Below are 15608 nucleotides of genomic sequence, written 5' to 3'. Positions count from 1 at the left end.
GGAATCAGAAGTGATCTCTCAGATCTCCTCTGCTGCCTCCTACACTGTGCAGCTCTCCACAAAGACAAGACACAACATTTTAGAAAAGACTAAACATGTATATATCACACTGCTGAGTTTAGTAAGAAGGCTGGTGATGTGCAGAAAATAATGCAAAGATTTCTGTGGACTTTATCCCTTTTCCAAGGTAAATTAATTGTTGATCCTTTTTGTTGGATAAATGCACATTTTCATTACTATTTAACTAATATTGACTTTTGAAGAGTTAATATCAATTATGTCTCTTATAATTGAAGGATTTGAAACACTTTTTAAAAAAATTGAATGTCTGTTGTAATTCCACTGTTTACCACTATGTGGAGTGTGGGTTTGATTAGTATTTAAATCAAACCCATATAAAAGTATGTATAAATGATATATGTATGTATATGTATATGTATATGTGAAGTATATAAAAGCAGTACTAGACCGGAAGCGTGTCTTGTTTGGATCTCATGCGTCGGAAACAATCCTACAGCACCTTTAAGTGACAAGATGGTCATGTGTCACTTCAAGACTTTTGTAACTTGCAAAATATTAAAACTCAGTTTTCTTTTTAGTAAATACAGGGAAAGTAATGCCTATATAAAGCATTCAGTGAATTTAATATAACAACTTTATTTAATTGTTTATTATTATTATTATTATTATTATTAACACATCTCGTTTGTTGTTTAACGGTTACACTGAGCAAGCATTTACAATGTTTATCTGTGTTTTTAGTTCTGATATGTGTGACAATGAAGAGCAAGGCTGAAAGTGTTTTTACTGGAACAGAAGGAGGCAGTGTGGATATCTCCTGTCAATACCCTGATGGATATCAATATACACCCATGTACTTCTGTCGTGATCCATGCTCTCCTTTTGATGTACTAATTAAATCTGTGAAGGCTGATACGGTCGTCTCTAAGGAAAGATACTCTGCAGTAAACACTCTGTCTGCACGTAGCTTCTCTGTCACCATCAGACACCTCACATTAAATGACTCTGGAGTTTATTACTGTGGAATGGATACATGGGGCAAAGACAAGTTAACTATAGTAAATAACCTTGTGCTGTTATTTGTAAACAAAATATGACTCTATATGTGATCAGAATTAAGCTGGCAAGCAGCAGATGAATGAATCCCACCCTGTTAGAATAAATAGTAATTTATATGAAGTAACATTGATTAACAATACATTTGTTTGTCTGCTTGGCACCTTAAGTCAAAGGTTACATCCATGTCTTGGTCTGAACTGAACTGTGTACTGCAGCTTCAGATGTGTTATTGTTTTTTTCCCCTTCGCAGCTCCTACTGTGTCCACTCGTGATCCAGTGTCGAGGCAGAATCAAAGCCCTCACAATGATACCAAGTACTGCATGTAGGACATAAATGCATAATTGCTACACTCCAACTAGTAAACTCCTTATTATGTTTCTGTTAACCAATTAGAAACATCAGCAAAGGAATAGTTGGATTAATAATTAGATGCAAATTCAATCATTGAAGAGTCAAGAGTATTCACATCAAGAGGGAGTGCACAAGAATTTCTTATAAAAATGTGCAATGTAGATATTTATTTCTTAATACTACTTCATATGAAAAGGTGTCACCCACAACTCAAACTAAACATTATCCCCATGTTTTTCTTTATTGATCGCTCTGTTCTGTTTCTTATTTTCCAGTATTGACTAATCACTTTCATTTAAATAATATTCTTAACTGCCTGCTTAGTAATCAAATTTGGTTCTTGAATAAAGAAATTATTAACATTTAAAATGCTTAACATTACTGTGTTGTTCTTAACTGAAAGCCTGTGTTCACTTACTGCCAAATGCTTCTAATGTTTCCTAAATTGTGAGTAAATTTTCCTGGATTAGATTTACAGAAAGTGACTGAACTGTGAGAAGCTCCATGGTGAAATGATGTGTTCACCTTGAACAAAATACAAGAGGTAGTGTTATCTAAGGGCTTAGCATTATGTTGGTGTCTGACACATTAAAGCATATAAGTGTTTAAAGAAAATTTTCTATGATTACTGTTTTTCTTTCTCATCATCAACTTCATTAACCAGTTTATTCTGGTCAGGATCACAGCAAAGTGGAATACATCCTGGATGAGATGCTAGTCCTCGTGCACACACACACACACACACACACACACACTCTCACACTCACTCTTGATTGCCGTCTATAGCTTATTCTGTCTTGCTCACATATTTAAATTGTTAGCTCATTACATTGTTCCAGTTCTCCAAACAACTAGCTGAAAGTCAGACCAGACCTGTGGTGTGTTACGGGCACAGTTACAGAGGCCTGAGGTGTCTAAAACATCCTGTCACCATTTGACACTTGGGCTTCTACCCAGTACTTTCGATGTGACTTTGAGGCTTATTTTATCATGATGACATGTGGCCCTTGTGCAAACACATGTGCATGTTGTTCATATACAAACTGAATGCACATTAAGCTGAACCAAGAGCCCATCATTACTGACCACAAACTGATACTATAGTTTCCTAACTTCTGACAAAGTGTTCCATGATTGCACCTACAGAAAGTGAAATGGTGCATTCACCTTACAGAAAGACCACAGAGATGTTTAATCTCTGTATATTATTATTATTTTTTGTTTATTATATTTTGTCTTTGCGAGATAAAGCAGGCAATATATAGTGGATATAAAAAGTCTACACACCCCTGTAAAAATTGCAGGTATTTGTGATATAAAAAAATGAAACCAAGATAAATCATCTCCGATCATTTCCCACTTTTACTGTAATGTGATATAGCAACTAAAAAGATTCAAGTGCGGAAAACAAATAGAAATATTTTAGTGGAAAAAAGAGAGTTCACAGCCCTTAACTAATATTTTGTTAAAGCACCATTTGCTTGTTATACAGCACTCAGCCTTTAAGGAGAAGAGTCTAAAAACTTCTTATAAGGAGCACCTTCTTATTTGTCAATTTTATTCCACTGTTCAAAAATGTTTCAGATTTATTAAATTGTGAAGGGATCTCCTGTGCACAGCCCTCTTTAAGTCATTCCACAGGCTTCCTATTGGACTTAGATCTGTGCTGTGACAGACATTCCAAATGTTGATCTTCCTCTGAAGCCATTCCTTTATTGAGTTGTATTTGGAGCTATCTATAAATCTTGACTAGAGCCCCAGTCTCAGTTGAAGAGAAGCAGTCCCATAGCATGATGCTGCCATCACCATGCTTTACTGTGTGTGTGGTATTCTTTGGGTGGTAAGCTGTCTTTATTTCAAACATATCCTGTAAAATTATGCCAAAAATGTTCTACTTTGGTAAATCAGACCATAACACATTTTGCTACATGGCTTGGGGTGATTGTACAGTATGTATATTTTTTTGGGGGAAAAAAAGCTTCCTTCTATACACACTACCCCATAGCCAAGAATACAAGAGATTGTTGTCACATCCAGGAAGTGACTAGAACTTGTCCTATATTCTTGCAGCTCCTTTAATGTTCCCACATGTCTCTTTGCAGCCTCCTTGATAAGTTGTTGTCCTGTCCTTTAGTCAGTTTTGGAGGGACATCAGCTCTCCTCAACAATACCTTGAGATCCTGCACACGCTTTGAACACTCTTTGTGGACCATGGCTTCAGCTATTGGATGAACAATGGTGTCAAGAAATCCTACAAAAACAGCTTATCTTTATTTGGGGTTAATCAGAATCGCTACACTGATTGGGCTATAGGTCACTTCACAAATGCACATGATTCCTGTCTCGGTAATGACACAGACTCTACATGGAAGATTGCAGTCACAAGACCAGTGTGCTGTCTATATATGTGTTCAAACAATGCAATTAAAAGAATGCTGATATGCCACATTTTCATGATGCACATCGTCACATTTTTGCACTGCAATGCACTGTGTCATGATGCACAGTTTGTCATATCAGTGGTAAGTATTTAACCCCTAGACTCCAGCATTAGTCTTTTATTATTATTATTATTGCTGTTATTATTATTATTATTATTATTATTATTATTATTATTATTTGTATCATTATTATTGTTATTTTATTGTGCTTAGTATTTAACCCCTAGACTCCATCATTAGTCCTTTAAAATAAATAAATAAATAAATAAATAAATATACAGTATCTCACAAAAGTGAGTACACCCCTCACATTTTTGTAAATATTTGATTCTATCTTTTCATATGACAACACTGAAGAAATGACACTTTGCTACAATATAAAGTAGTGAGTGTACAGCTTGTGTAACAGTGTAAATTTGCTGTCCCCTCAAAATAACTCAACACACAGCCATTAATGTCTAAACCGCTGGCAACAAAAGTGAGTACACCCCTAAATGAAAATGTCCAAATTGGGCCCAAAGTGTCAATATTTTGTGTGGCTACCATTATTTTCCAGCACTGCCTTAACCCTCTTGGGCATGGAGTTCACCAGAGCTTCACAGGTTGCCTCTTCCACTCCTCCATGACGACATCACGGAGCTGGTGGATGTTAGAGACCTTGTGCTCCTCCACCTTCCGTTTGAGGTTGCCCCACAGATGCTCAATAGGGTTTAGGTCATCACCTTCGCCCTCAGCTTCTTTAGCAAGGCAGTGGTCGTCTTGGAGGTGTGTTTGGGGTCGTTATCATGCCGGAATACTGCCCTGCGTCCCAGTCGCCGAAGGGAGGGGACCATGCTCTGCTTCAGTATGTCACAGTACATGTTGGCGTTCATGGTTCCCTCAATGAACTGTAGCTCCCCAGTACCGGCAGCACTCATGCAGCCCCAGACCAGGACACTCCCACCACCATGCTTGACTGTAGGCAAGACACACTTGTCTTTGTACTCCTCACCTGGTTGCCGCCAAACACGCTTGACACCATCTGAACCAAATAAATTTATCTTGGTTCCAGTAGTCCATGTCCTTAGTCTGCTTGTCTTCAGAAACCTGTTTGCCGGCTTTCTTGTGCATCATCTTTAGAAGAGGCTTCCTTCTGGGACAACAGCCATGCAGACCAATTTGATGCAGTGTGCGGCATATGGTCTGAGCACTGACAGGCTGACCCCCACCCCTTCAACCTCTGCAGCAATGCTGGCAGCACTCATACGTCTATTTATTGAGGGAACCATGAATGCCAACATGTACTGTGACATACTGAAGCAGAGCATGATCAGTATGCAGTATTCCAGCATGATCACGACCCCAAACACACCTCCAAGACGGCCACTGTCTTGCTAAAGAAGCTGAGGGTGAAGGTGATGGACAAGCATATCTCCAGACCTAAACCCTATTGAGCATCTGTGGGGCATCCTCAAACGGAAGGTGGAGCAGCACAAGGTCTCTAACATCCACCAGCTCCGTGATGTCGTCATGGAGGAGTGGAAGAGGACTCCAGTGGCAACCTGTGAAGCTCTGGTGAACTCCATGCCCAAGAGGGTTAAGGCAGTGCTGGAAAGTAATGGTGGCCACAAAAAATATTGACACTTTGGGCCCAATTTGGACATTTTTACTTAGGGGTGTACTCACTTTTGTTGCCAGTGGTTTAGACATTAATGGCTGTCTGTTGAGTTATTTTGAGGGGACAGCAAATTTACACTGTTACACAAGCTGTACACTCACTACTTTACATTGTAGCAAAGTGTCATTTCTTCAGTGTTGTCAAATAAAAAGATATAATCAAATATTTACAAAAATGTGAGGGGTGTACTCACTTTTGTGAGATACTATATATATATATATATATATATATATATATATATATATATATATATATATATATATATATATAGTTGTTCATGAGTTTGTCCTGAGCAGTTAAACTGCCCACAATTCTTCAGAAAAATCCTCCAGGTACTGCACATTCTTTGCTTTTCCAGCATCTTCTGCATATTTGACCCCTTTCTAACAGTGGCTACATGATGTTGAGATCTATCTTTTCACACTGAGAACAACTGAGTGACTCCTACACAACTGTTATATAAGGTGCAAACATTCACTGATGCTCAAGAAGGTAACACGATACATTAAGAGACAGGGAGATGTAAACTTTTGAACAGGATGATCAGTGTAAATTGTTATTTTGTTTAAAGAGCTTTTTTTATTTAGTACTGCCCTTCAGATGCTAAATAAGATATTTACATGTCTCCCAGAAGACAAAATACTAGCAATTTACATCAATCATCCTGTTCAAAGGTTTACACCCCCCTGGCATGAATGAATCAGACTGGTTTTATCAACAGGATTCTCCAATTCATTGAAATGAACCGACTCAAACAAACAATTCACTCATGAATCGGACATCATTACAACACTTATCTCATAGACTCACTCGGGACAATGAAAGCAGATTCATATGATTACATTAAATTTCGATCGATTCCTCACAGAAAGCTGTTGCAAGGCGTCTTAAAGCTTGAATATATACAGCACTGGACTAGTTTTATTGTCGCTTGGTGCTTTTCCGTCCTTTTTGAAGCTCAATACTCCATTACTATTGCTTGATTGTGTGGAAAAACATAGGCTACACTCTAGGAAATATTGTGTTCCAACTTCCAAGGATAAACATTGGGGGAGCAACTGATAGAATTTCTATTTAATGTTAATTATAACAGCTTCATACGGGCTAGCTTCAGAATCATAGCACAAAACAGGGAACATAAAACACCTTATTTTTTGAAAAACTGGGTGACTAGCAGTGTTCCCTGTCTTGCTCGCTCCTATTTTTCATGTTTTTCTTTCCTCTTTTGGTATCCCGATTTTGTCTACGCCATCTCTTGCCATCTACCTGATGCATGTAACGACCCACAACTGTGAAGTGCCGTGTTTCTGAATAATTTGCAAATGTCTTATGGAGGCACAGACATGCACTTGGGACAGTCTGAGGGCATTCATTATAGCGTGCTCCTTAATAGATTATTTTGCAAAGAGGCCATTTAAATAGCAAAATCATACAGGAAGGTATGGGGTCCTGCTGGGCCCCCTGTCTGACCAGGGCCATTAGAATCATCCTAATCTTTCCCCCCATTATGATGCTCCTGGGTTTGGTTATGTTCTTTAGCCTATGTATGTTTTCAGCCTTGAGAACCCATTTCATGTTTTTCTGTGTCTATGTTTACATTGTATGTGTTATGTATTTTCATTAAACACTAATCTACACTTGCTTCCACCTTTGCTTCCGTGACATGACACAGAGGCTCACCAGTATCCTTTCCTCAACAATATTACTAAATAAAATCTCTACACCCGTACACAAGTTGAACATTTTTCATTTGTATTTTTTAAAGTTACATTTGAATTTATTGCAGCCACCATTTGCTCTCTTCCCTCTCTTGATTCATTCTGTTTGATTCATTCACATTTGTGCCTTCTTCTGTCATTGTCTGCACCTACAATAACTGATTCCTAATTGAATATGTTTAGAAATTAATAATGAATTAATAGTGTTTACTGCAATACTATACGTTATTACAACATTATATACAACATTAAACTCAAGAGCTTTGAAAGCCTGTGTGATACAAGGACTGAAAAATTGGTCACAGACCAGAATACAATGCTATGACACTAATTTATGCTGAGATAGTCCAACCATTGTCTATAAGAAGGCTGGTTTACTTAATTTTACAACTGAAGTTCATCTTCAAGTTTCATGAATGTAACACCTGTAATACTGATGGCAGTATATTCAGTTCCTAGCTGAGACAGAGACCATACTTTATGCAAGCTTAAACAACAAAGTAAAAATGGGTTCAGTCAAAGCTCTGAAGTGTTGATTTGTTTCCCGTGTTTCCTTCCTGTGGTTGTTACTGCTTCTTCGTCCTTCTTATTGTCAACCAGAAGTGATCTCTCAGACCTTCTCTGCTGACTGCTACAACATGCAGCTCACATCAAAGACAAGACACCACATTTTAGAACAGACCAAAAATGTATAGTTACTGTGCTGAGTTTGGGAAGAAGGCTGGTGATGTGCAGAAAACAATGCAAACTTTTCTGAGGACTCTATCCTTTTTCCAAGGTAAATGACTTACATTTATTTATCCACTTTGTTTGGGAACAGCACTTGAGTGTGTTGGATAAATGCCGATTTCCATTACTATTTAACTAATATTGACTTTTCAAGAGTTAGTACTAATGACACTTAAAATTGAAACATATACTTTAAAGATACAAGATGTTTGTAACTTGCCAAACAGTAAACTGAGTTTTGTTTTAGTAAACAAAGGGGGAAAGAAATGCCTATATAAAGCATTCAGTGAATTTAATGTAGCACTTTATTTATTTATTTATTTATTTATTTTACACATCTTTGTTGTTTAACAGTTACACTGAGCAAGCATTTACAATGTTTCTCTGTGTGTTTTTAGTTCTGATATGTATGACAATGAAGATCAAGGCTGAAAGTGTTTTTACTGGAACAGAAGGAGGCAGTGTGGATATCTCCTGTCAATACCCTGATGGATATCAATATACACCCATGTACTTCTGTCGTGATCCATGCTCTTATTCTGATGTACTAATTCAATCTGTGAAGGCTGATACGGTCATCTCTGAGGGAAGATACACTGCACTAAACACTCTGTCTACACGTAGCTTCTCTGTCACCATCAGACAGCTCACATTAAAGGACTCTGGAGTTTATTACTGTGGAGTGGATAAATGGGGCAAAGACAAGTTAACTAAAGTAAAGCTTACTGTCAGTGAAGGTATACATTGCAGTAATGTCCAACTTCTGAATACCTGAACTAATACGTATGAATGCATTGTTGATCTTAGCCACAAAGGTTTTACTGCTTTTATTACTTTAAGAATTCAAGCACTATAACTGTATATAGTGCTTTGCATAGCAATAGTTTGTTTCTGTCAATGTAATATAAATATTTGTGAAAATGATCCAAATTATGAGCCAAGCAGCAGGAAAATAAATACAGCATTTTTATAGGAAGTAACATAGATCAGTAATTTTGTAGCATTCTTCTTGGGGCCTTAAGTTGAAAGTCAAGTCATGAATTACTGCCTTGATCTCAACTGTTCTGTAGCTTCATATGTTTATGATTAATGTTGATTCTTACACATAGCAGTTCCTACTGTGTCTACACGTGCTCCAGTGTCCAGGCAGAATCAAATCCCTGAAGTTACAGAGTCTCCTTGTGCCACCACAGTGATAACAGCTACTGCAGGTAGAGAACATAAACGCATATTCAGTATGCTCCAAATAGATAACACCTTACTAAGGCTTTGTTAAGCAATTAGCAGCATTATGTTAGGTTAGAATGATCATAGATAGATTAATCATTTTATTCAAATTTGATTGTTGTATTGATCATTTAGTTACTTTTCTTAGAAAAGAGGAAATATGCATGAATTTATTGAACGTTGTGTGCAGTGTAGACATTTATTTATTTTCAGAGAGTTCCACTTTCTATAAACAAGCATCATCCACACCTCAAACTCAACATTCTTTGGACCTATATGGTAAACAGTTCATTTGTATAGTTTTGTTCTATAATATTCATTATTCTTAATCACTTGTTTAGAGATCAGAGCAGGTTACAGAATAAATGTGTTATTCACATCAACTTGATCGTTCATTTTCTCAGTCATCCAAAATGACTATTTTTTCCATTTTCAATTATTTCCTTTATAACAGGACAGCTATTTGTTGTTTGTGGAGGGGTGCTGGGCCTAATGCTGTGCTGTGTTCTTGCAGCTCTTTTGATTCTCTACAGGAAAAAGTCCACACACATCACAAGTAAGTGAGAAGAGGATGTTTAGAAGTGCACAGCCAATGTATAACAGAAATGTACTTAAATAAATGCTTTTATTGGCACCTCAGCATAAATATTTTACTTTCTGTTATTTAGCTTTGAAACCAGCTGCTCCTGCAATCCAAATTTCACATCCACCACCTGATCAGGTATGTTATACTGAGCACTGAAGCAGAACTACTACATAGTAGTCTACATACGAAGAAAAGGAATATGTCAAGCATAACGTTTTAGGATTTTTCAGCTTGTTCATGGGAATGTTTTCACTAAATCAAATCTTTTGATTGGTCATTGGTAAAGAACCATCAGATCTACAATAAAGTTTAAATTAAAATTAAAAAGTGTTTTTTATCCAAGAAGCTGTGATATTTGGTATTAATAACTTTGGTGTACCATTAAATTATTATTTTTTTATATTATTAATGTATGGTATTGCCAGATTCAATCCTGAGCTTGGGTTACTATCTGGGTGGAGTTTTGCATGTTCTCATGCATTGAAACAGTGATGTTAATGCAAATTACTTTCACATTATTTTTACACTGCAACTAACTGAATGCCATTTCTCTCACACTCTTTCTAACAAGGAGAACATTTGCCATGTGTATGATGAGATGCTGGCTGTGTATACTTTAGCTGGTCCACCTGTAGGAGATGAATCTTCAGCCACCTACAGCACCATTCAGCTCCCTGCTCCAGCAGACAATGATTGCAGTCCATAATCTCTTGTAGCTTCTCACTGAAAACAGTTACAGCACCCTATATATGTGATGTGCATAATACACAGAAAACCATTCTGTGCATTTCAAGAAAATAAGCACTCTTTTGGGGACACAAGTTCTCTTTTTAGCGATTACTGTCATATTTAAACTTATATATTGCTCACATATTTCAACATCTAACAAGACTTGACCTGACTTAATATTTGTTATAGGTACATTAAGATAAACCTGAACTTTCTAAAACATCCTGTGACAAATTGACACATGGGCTTCAATGCAGTACTTCCGGTGTGAATGCAAGGCTTATTTTATCCTGACTTGCAGCTCTTATGCAACACGTGTATGTAATGCTTATGCAGATTGAATGCACACTCAGTTTAACTAAGAAGCTGCATTCACTAACAGCCCACTGGTACTAATATACCATCTGTGTAAATGTTCCATGATTGCACCCACAGGAAGTGGCTGAACTGTGAGACGCACCACAGAGAAATGGTAAATATAACTTACTGGAAATAGTGTTGGTGTTCACTGTGGGCTACACTTTATGTCTAATACATAAAAAACTTCATAAATCACAACAATCTAAGTATATTTCTCTCTGTGTCTGATGTGGGTTTAACACAAAGTTACTAATCGTTCAGGAGATAAGTAAGAAGTGGAGTAAAATAGGCAAGTTCAGTACACATGATGCACTCTTGTTTTTACACATAGCCATGGTGTTATTTTTAAGATGTGAGGTTTTATTGTTGAGATGTGACTTAATGATAAAGTTGAAACCATATTCAGCAAAATAAGTAAAAATGTCAACTATGAACATAAGACAACTATGAATGTAAATAAACAATTAAAAATGTAATTCTCCTTCATAGAGAATAGCTGAAAATATTTGTTAAAGTGATTTATGTTGTTGTGCTATTTGTCCAAATAAAGACCAAAAGCAAGCACCATAGAAGACCTGCGTGAAGTTGGCCCCTCACCCAACGCCGGAAAAATAGTCTCAATCGTTTGTGATGGTTTGTGCTGTAAAAATTTTTGTTTGTGCTGCTTTGGTTTTGGAGATATTAAAAGAACATATAGGCCTATAGGTCATTCTGAGGTCACTCAGCCCCACCACCTGCTCCAAATTCACCCTAAACAGTCTCAATCGTTTGTGCTCTGTTTGTGCTGGTTTATGCCACTAAAAGTTTAGTTTGTGCTACTTTCATTTTTAAAATATTAGATATTAATTTCTAGATGATGATGTCACCAGCCCCTCACATGCTCCAAATTCAACCCAAATGGTCTCAATCGTTTGTGCTTCATTTGTGCCGATAAAAGTTTTGTTTGTGCTGCTTCCGTTTTTAAAATATTAGACATTGACTTATAGGCGCAAATCATCGGTGTGAGCACACTTTTAGAGTCAAATTGCCAAAGACTTTGTCAAGAAAAATCATATCATAATTTGTTCAATAGACAATTATCTTTACTTCATTCACTGGTCTCTCATGATTGAACTTTTCATTTATTTACAAGGATTATCATCTGCTACACTTCACTGCCACCACTTCTGCCACACTTCTGTTCAATATGCTCTTGTGGAAATTAGTGTTAAGTTAGTACAGGAAAAGTCGATATAGTAACTAAATCAAAATTCTGGTCAGTGTAAGTACAATGTTTTAACACTCTCAGATCCAATATTATTAGTTAACATCAAGCATAATGGTACAAAATTCAAGAGAGCTAAGATTGTCAATGTTTATTCAGAAAACTCATTGCTAATACTAGTATGGCTAAAGGAGCTATGAAATGCTAATTACAGCTGCACTTGGTACCCATGTTAGTTTTTTTGAATACATTGTGCATATAGGGGTCAACATTACCATATTGGTCCTAATATAAGATATAATATCCTTATATATTATTACTATATTATATTTTCCTTGTACTCTGGCAAATACAGTAATACATAAAAACAAGTTTATATTGTATATGACATTTTTTGAGTCAGGATTATTTCAGTGAGTAATTATGTGTTGCTTATGCCAGATGCCCAAGAAACCAGCAGTCAACAGGGATTCCATTTTCACACTCCTCTGTTCATCAAAAGAGGCCATAGTCCAAAATGGCAACATAGCTACTCCTAATCAGAGCATCTGGACAGAGCTTAGTGAGCAGTTAGAAAACAAGATCACTGCAAAGGCTCTATATACTTTTGTTAAATTGAACAGACACAAAATCTGGACTGCTTTAGGGTTTATATATGAAAGTGATCATGAAACAAGTGGCAGTAGTGATGACACTGATTTTGAGCCAGGGTCCCTTTCCCCAGACCAAAAGATTGCTGGACTTTTGAATTTTCTTTGTGTGAATTTCCCTCCAATCTGATGCTCCAAGGAGAGAGATTTACTGTAAGGGCAGCCATTGCTTTCAGAGGAGGCTTAACCCAGGATGCTCTTGGACATTATGTGGCCTACTGCAGGAGGTCTCCATGTGTCTAGGAGATCTATGACGACCTGAGAAGTGGAGTGACAGGAATGTCAGAAAAAAAACAAAATGTGCCCACATGCTGTGTTATACACAAAAAACTGATTGCACTGTTTAAATTTTCTTTCACAAATTCAAGTATTTTTGTTGTAGGCCATACACCCTCATTTTCCTACTCCTGCTTGGAGAAGTCATCTCTGCTTTTCTGGAAGTCGGGCTTGACGGTGTTTGCACTGAAGTCTTGGTTTGAAGACAGATAGTGGCTTGTCAGTATTAAGTGTTTTTAAGTTTGAGTTTTTACATGTCCATTATTTGCGTCAAAGGATGTTTGATAGTACACAGTAAATCAATTTCACAAGTAAAATCATTTTGGCTAATTCTTAATTCATTGAGTCATAAGTTTCCACATACATATATATATATATATATATATATATATGTATATATATATATATATATATATATACACACACACACACACACACACACACATGATCTATGTGTGTATAAACAGAGCTACAACAAATAGATTATGGTGCATGTATTTATTTATGACAATGTTAATATTATGACTGTTATTCTCATAACAACATATACAGTAACAAGTAAAAACACTTAACTTGGAGTTCGTGTTACATTTCACACGTCCTGTGATCCGCTGTGTCCCTTAAAAGCTGAAAACGCACAGTGGATAGGTAACAATTAATTAAATGTGACTATTTAATGTGATTTGTTTTGCCGTTTTGATTTTACCGTGTTACTTCAACTGTATTGTTAAAAAAAAAAAAGACAGTCACAAAAACAAAGTTTTTATCGGCAGAACCCAGCACAAACGAAGCACAAACGATTGAGACCATTTGGGGTGAATTTGGAGCATGTGGGGGGGCTGAGTGACCTCAGAATGACCTATAAATATTCTTTTAATATCTTCAAAACCAAAGCAGCACAAACAAAATTTTTTACGGCACAAACCAACTTCACGCAGGTCCCAAGAAGATGTTTTAAATGGCAGTGCCAGTGGTGGTGGCAGTGAGAGGTATATGGGTTTGGGTTGTTATGAGTGCCAACCAAAAGTAACAGCGTACCTTTTTTTCTATCTCAGCACAGGGGCTCCATAGCTTGTGTGTAACCAGTTAGCTATAGGCCTATCATTACACATCAAACTGCATAGACTCCGCAATATAACTAAATTCAACACTTCATTTTAGTGATGCACTACTAATATGCTAATATTAATAACATTAACTTAGCACTGTTTCAGTACTGTCATTCTTTTAATCTTTGTCTTAATGAACTATTCTTTAAAATATTACTTGAAAATATTCTATATTATTTTCTGCCTGCTGTTTGCCATTTTTATTTGCTAAATGTGTGGGCTGCATTATGTGTCTGTTTCACTGGCTTTAGTGCCTTTCTGCCACAGATTTAGGCTACTCAATAAATAAGTACAATAGTAGTAGCTCTACGCAATTTTTACCCATTGTTTTAAGCTGTTATGCTTGTTGTTATTTTATTATCTAAAATGACTTCTGCATTTAAGATGTTATGCAGCCTCTACTTTGCTCACTTCCCTCTCTTCATTAACCGTCATCTGATGACAAAACTGTGTGCTTAATGAAGTAATGTATGTTATTACTACCAATGTTGCATACACCATTAAAGTTAAAATCCTTGAAATAGCTCTGTGTGGGGACTGTGTGACCCATGAAGACTAATATGAACTGGTTAAAGAACAGAATACAATCATATGACACTCATTTATGCTGAGATTAGAAGTAACCATCATGCATAAGAAGAATTGGTGTAGATAATTTTACTAATTTAAGTTCACTGGCTTGTTTCATGAATGTAATACCTAGATTTCTTAGAAAGATGGCAGTAAATTCAATTACTAGCAAAGACAGAGATGTTTACTTTTGTTATTTTTGCAAACAAAATAAAAATAAATGTTTGTTTTATTCCCAACTACTGTGTAATATTTCTCATATCATATAAATACCAAATACTGATTGCATCTATATGTTTATGTTCAAGCAAGAAACAAATTATAGACTTATTCCATATAATTACACCATACTGAAGGCACCATATTGATTGTTGATTATAGTAAACAACAATTGAATTAAAATAATTCATAATTTTCATTAAAATGTGCTCAAACTACAAAGAATAAAATGTGTTCTTTCAGAGCTCTGATGTATCGAATGTTTCCTCTGTTTCCTTCCTGTCGTGGTTACATCAATGCTTTTTCCTCCTGCTTATTGTGAGGAACCAGAAATGATCTCTCAGACCTCTCAGACCTCTGAGGTAGTCTGATCTCTCAGACCACCTCAAAGACAAGACACAACATTTTAGAAAAAGACCAAAAATGTATAGTTATATATCTCACTGTGCTGAGCTTAGAAAGTCTAGTGTTATACAGAAAATAATGCAAACATTTCTGAGGACTCTATCGTTTTTCCAAGGTAAATTAATTACATTTTACATCAACTTTGTTTGGGAACATCACACTGTTGTGTTGGATAAATGCAGATTTTCTATACTATTTAACTGATTCTGTCTTTTCAATAGTAAGTATTAATGACTCTGAAAATAGTTATGAAACACATACAAGACCTTTGTACCTTGCCAAATATTAAACCAAGT

The 15608-nt window shown here is 36.3% G+C and overlaps 2 protein-coding genes across 4 annotated transcripts; both read left to right on the top strand.

The window, feature by feature from the left end:
- The first annotated feature begins 23 nt into the window (after positions 1-23).
- On the top strand, positions 24-1669 carry LOC128608016 (CMRF35-like molecule 5). The gene is made up of 3 exons (XM_053625371.1): positions 24-187; positions 763-1079; positions 1331-1669. The coding sequence occupies exons 1-3, from the start codon at positions 151-153 to the stop codon at positions 1412-1414; spliced, it is 438 nt and encodes a 145-aa protein (XP_053481346.1). The 5' UTR covers positions 24-150; the 3' UTR covers positions 1415-1669.
- Positions 1670-7689: 6020 nt separating this feature from the next.
- Positions 7690-11978, top strand: LOC128607255 (CMRF35-like molecule 5). 3 transcript variants are annotated; one of them, XM_053623925.1, is made up of 7 exons: positions 7690-8026; positions 8376-8714; positions 9087-9188; positions 9418-9483; positions 9719-9760; positions 9873-9925; positions 10362-11978. In XM_053623925.1, exons 1-7 carry the CDS (start codon positions 7936-7938, stop codon positions 10494-10496), a joined length of 828 nt encoding a protein of 275 aa, XP_053479900.1. In that variant the 5' UTR covers positions 7690-7935; the 3' UTR covers positions 10497-11978. The 3 variants fall into 3 exon arrangements, with proteins under 3 accessions (XP_053479900.1, XP_053479903.1, XP_053479901.1); XM_053623928.1 differs by lacking the exon at positions 9418-9483; XM_053623926.1 differs by lacking the exon at positions 9418-9483 and having other exon boundaries at positions 9659-9760.
- Positions 11979-15608: the final 3630 nt, after the last annotated feature.

This window comes from Ictalurus furcatus, chromosome 5, assembly GCF_023375685.1.
Source record: "Ictalurus furcatus strain D&B chromosome 5, Billie_1.0, whole genome shotgun sequence".
NCBI classification, from domain to species: domain Eukaryota; kingdom Metazoa; phylum Chordata; class Actinopteri; order Siluriformes; family Ictaluridae; genus Ictalurus; species Ictalurus furcatus.
The sequence above is the reverse complement of the archived record's forward strand: the minus strand, read 5'-3'. Positions and strand labels throughout refer to the sequence as shown.

Excerpts from the sequence above, each read along its gene's own strand:
- LOC128607255 (XM_053623925.1), top strand. The coding sequence starts at position 7,936 with ATGTATAGTTACTGTGCTGAGTTTGGGAAGAAGGCTGGTGATGTGCAG. Across the intron at positions 8,027-8,375 it reads GACTCTATCCTTTTTCCAAG|TTCTGATATGTATGACAATG; the intron begins GTAAATGACTTA and ends GTGTGTTTTTAG. Across the intron at positions 9,761-9,872 it reads AAAGTCCACACACATCACAA|CTTTGAAACCAGCTGCTCCT; the intron begins GTAAGTGAGAAG and ends TCTGTTATTTAG.
- LOC128608016 (XM_053625371.1), top strand. The coding sequence starts at position 151 with ATGCAAAGATTTCTGTGGACTTTATCCCTTTTCCAAG. Across the intron at positions 188-762 it reads GACTTTATCCCTTTTCCAAG|TTCTGATATGTGTGACAATG; the intron begins GTAAATTAATTG and ends CTGTGTTTTTAG. Across the intron at positions 1,080-1,330 it reads GCAAAGACAAGTTAACTATA|CTCCTACTGTGTCCACTCGT; the intron begins GTAAATAACCTT and ends TCCCCTTCGCAG.